The following is a 3,692-nucleotide window of genomic DNA, read 5'->3' on the forward strand; positions in this document are numbered from 1 at the left end:
ACGACGCTTATGTCAGTACAGTCTCCATAGGCCAGTATTATTTGTTATTATTACAATTTTGTTATTAATTAGGGTGTACCACTGACTGACTTGCGCTATTTCTATAGCTATTCGCTGGAAAGCTGTTTTGCTTTAACTCTAATTAAACTTTAGATTTTCTAACACACGCGCGCGCAGACACGGAAGTAAGTTGAGGTTAGAGGTGAAAGGTTTCTTGGAGGTGGTAGACAGCTGTTGCTAACGTGCTAACTTTCATTGGGAGCTGTTTTTAAGTGTCCAAAAGCTTAAAATGGCACATGATCAAGGAGATGAAGTACCTACCCTTCCTTGTATCTTAGTCACAAGTTGCGATTCCAGCTTTAAAGAAGAGGAGCTCATTAGACGTGAGTAAAAGGGGGGAATCTATTCTACACTCGTTAGCCTTGATGCTATGCTAACGTTAGCTGTGAACAACAACAACAAAAAAACACAACGTCTCCTAATCATAGGTCAAAATGAGTCGATTGCGATAACGGTTTCATTGTTAATCGCATAAAATATACGGTGCGTTAGTGTATTGTGTAACGATAACAAGCAATATTTTTTTTCTAGAGATTGCCCAATTCTTCATCTGGCTTTTTGCTGATTTCATGTAACATGCAGTTTACACGTCTGTCTCTTATATAGGTTTTCTAATCACAACAATCTTAGCTTGTTTCTAAAACATGATCCAACTGGACAATAAATGTGAATCACACTACTGATGCTGTTATTGATGCAGGGCTACAGTACATAATAAGTGTGCAATATATATATATATATATATATATATATATATATATATATATATATATATATAGCCTGATACATTTGGTACATACATTTTTTATCCTTATGCCAAAGTTAGTGCTTTACTTTAGAACATTATATGAATTTTTTTGTTTGTTTGTAATTCTTTATGTCTAGTGATTCTTTGTGTCCAACAGGCGGCAGTGTTGAACTTCAGTTAATTTACACATTGTGTCTTACTGTAGAGACTATTTCCACTGCTAGTGTTTTTTTTTTTTTTTTAAACTATATTAAACACACCCTTGGCCACTATCAGTTTTTTTGAATGTTTTATTTCAGAGATCTTGGGCTCAGAATCACTACCTCAAGCTACCAAGACAGAGGAAAGAGTTTCTTGGTATCCATGGACAATCAACAACAAGTACTACACAGCAAACGTCAGCTTATGTGTTGTTTCAAGTCCATTCGACATGAATACAGAGGTTGCCCGAACTATGCAAGCATTCATTGTTTACTTTGACAGCAAAACTGTGAGTTATCGACATTATGATCATTTTACAAATTCACCATTCAGTGCATGTGCCTTGCTTCAACTCTTTTTGAATTTCAGAAAGATGGTCTTAACAGTGTCAACTCCTGGTTATCAGTAGTGGAGGATTTGGCTCCAGAAGTGCTGATCCTAGTGTGTGACCATGCGTGCGACAGTGGTGAGTGTGTGTTTGGTACTACATACTTATTCAGTGGTTTGGGTGCAACAGATGCAGTTTTCTGCTAAGTTTGGGGTAAATATGCCGTTGCAGGTGTTAGCAAACAGGAGGCCCAGCAGTGGTGTCTGGCTCACGCATTTGAATTAGTAGAGCTCAACCCTCAAGATCTACCTGATGAAGATGGTGAGAGACAAAACAAAGTTTAGTCACGATTATGCACGTGAATCATTTTGTTTACTGTCTTTGTGTACCCCATAGATGACTTCCCAGAGTCCACTGGAGTAAAAAGAATCGCTCAGGCCCTCAATGCCAACGTGTGGTCCAGCGTCGAGATGAAAGATGGTGAGATTGTACTGCTCTAATATGAAATGCGCAATGTTATCGACAATAAATCATGTTCATATTCAATTAGCTTTCCCTTTAATTATCATTTATTCTTCTCAGAACACAGTCAGGGATTTGGGCTAATGAGCAGCCTGGTGGCCTCTCATCACAACAACTCACGGCCCAGTCAAGAGACACTGGTTAGCCTTTTCTAATTGTGCTGCTCTTTAATGTATGTAGATGAACATTATTTACACTATTTTAGAGTCTTAAGGTCATCTTGTAACAGACTATTTTTTTTTCATTATTAGTCATCTCATTCCCCATCCAACAGTACAGATGAAGGCACTGAGAGCCAGAGAGCAGAGACTAACCAGAATAATGCAGTAGATACAGTAGTCGGTAAGTGCTTTTTTTTAAGGCCAATATATTTATACTCATTTTGGAGGTAAATTAATGATATGATAAAATAGGATATTAGCATTTAAAGTACAAATGGAGTAAGCCATTGTTTGAATACTTACTTGAAAGTACTTGTGTGCAGTGTTTAATGAAATATTTGCTAATCTGTCACAGATCCCATGATTGACATAGACATACAAGAGTTGGCTAATCTAACAGCTGGAGATGCAGATGTGGAGAATTTTGAGCGACTCTTTACAAAATTGAAAGAGATGAAAGGTACACACACATATATATATATATATATATATATATATATATATATATATATATATATGTATATATGTATGTATGTCTTGGTAAGAGGTTTCGCATGTTCACCAAGAATACAGTAAAAACAGGAATATTATGAAATGTTTTTACAGTATAATCTCATAACCTTTAACTGTTCTATATTTGAATATATTTTAGAATGTAATTAATTCCTGTGATGACAGCTGAATTTGGTGCTCAAGTAACAATTGCTATTATCACTGTTAAAAGTGATATTTTAATTTATTATTTTATTTATTGTGATAATTTAATGTTCCTGTTGAATAAAATAAATATATATTTTTTTAATTTACCGAAACTCAAAAGTTAAGACCTGTTTTTGCAAATAATATTCATTATATTCTTAAAACTCTTTTTATTTGTAGACAAGGCCTCTTCGTTGCCACATGAACAGAGGAAAGTACATGCAGAAAAGGTAATATACCTTTAATATTATCTCATTAATACGAATGCTAATATTTTTAAAATCTAAATGTTGCGTTAACAATTGAATTGCCCTCAATCAGGTTGCTAAAGCGTTCTGGATGGCTATTGGTGGAGACCAAGATGAGATTGACGGCTTGTCATCAGGAGAGGAGAGTTAAGGACCCAGCTTCCACTGTTGATACTCAGCCCACCCTTTGAACCCCCAGTTATCCCAAATCTGCCCAGCCCAGTCCTGTCCCGCCCAAGAAACATGGAAGAATGTAGGCAAAAAACAGCAATGGAGATTTTCATGGTACTGCTGTTACTATAACGTCAGTATCCAGCACCTCAATCAGGCAGTACTGAGTGATTATGGGCTTATGGCTTCAAACATTGTAATCGCAGAGCCATGGGACGGGTTGCAGGGGCCAAGATTGTTTCTTGCCTGTTCTTTGGTGGTGTCAGTGCAAGTCTGCAGCCACATACAAGGATGAAGCCTATGGTTCTGTCAAAAGAGTTGTAAATCAAATGACGGATGAGCTGACAGAAGTGGATTGTTTTTAAACTTTTATTTTTCCGATGCAAGTCACAATTACGGACTGTGCTTGTGCATGTCATTAGCTCTTCATCAATTAAAATAATGATCTGTCGAATCAGCTTTGGTGTTCTTTTGTTTTGTTTGGAAATACATTTGTCAAATACATTTGACGGCATGAAATCATTCTTTACATACTGTAAGAAAAAGTCTGAAGC

General features: G+C 36.4%; 1 protein-coding gene across 2 annotated transcripts; it reads left to right on the forward strand.

Annotated features, from left to right (window-relative positions):
- Nucleotides 1–2: 2 nt before the first annotated feature.
- LOC306842757 (alpha- and gamma-adaptin-binding protein p34-like) lies at nucleotides 3–3,636 on the forward strand. 2 transcript variants are annotated; one of them, XR_013781782.1, is made up of 11 exons: nucleotides 180–383; nucleotides 1,108–1,298; nucleotides 1,379–1,475; nucleotides 1,569–1,658; nucleotides 1,734–1,817; nucleotides 1,920–1,999; nucleotides 2,111–2,201; nucleotides 2,376–2,480; nucleotides 2,900–2,949; nucleotides 3,041–3,220; nucleotides 3,345–3,596. XR_013781782.1 is itself a non-coding variant. In XM_079373815.1 (10 exons), the coding sequence occupies exons 1-10, from the start codon at nucleotides 290–292 to the stop codon at nucleotides 3,116–3,118; spliced, it is 960 nt and encodes a 319-aa protein (XP_079229941.1). In that variant the 5' UTR covers nucleotides 3–289; the 3' UTR covers nucleotides 3,119–3,636. The 2 variants fall into 2 exon arrangements, 1 of the variants encoding a protein (XP_079229941.1); XM_079373815.1 differs by having other exon boundaries at nucleotides 3–383; nucleotides 3,041–3,636.
- The last annotated feature ends 56 nt before the right edge of the window (nucleotides 3,637–3,692 follow it).

The sequence above is a fragment of the Barbus barbus genome, assembly GCF_936440315.1.
Source record: "Barbus barbus genome assembly, chromosome: 23".
In the NCBI taxonomy this organism is placed as follows: Eukaryota; Metazoa; Chordata; class Actinopteri; order Cypriniformes; family Cyprinidae; genus Barbus; species Barbus barbus.

Excerpts from the sequence above, each read along its gene's own strand:
- LOC306842757 (XM_079373815.1), top strand. The coding sequence starts at position 290 with ATGGCACATGATCAAGGAGATGAAGTACCTACCCTTCCTTGTATCTTA. Across the intron at positions 1,299-1,378 it reads TTTACTTTGACAGCAAAACT|AAAGATGGTCTTAACAGTGT; the intron begins GTGAGTTATCGA and ends TTTGAATTTCAG. Across the intron at positions 2,000-2,110 it reads GGCCCAGTCAAGAGACACTG|TCATCTCATTCCCCATCCAA; the intron begins GTTAGCCTTTTC and ends TTTCATTATTAG.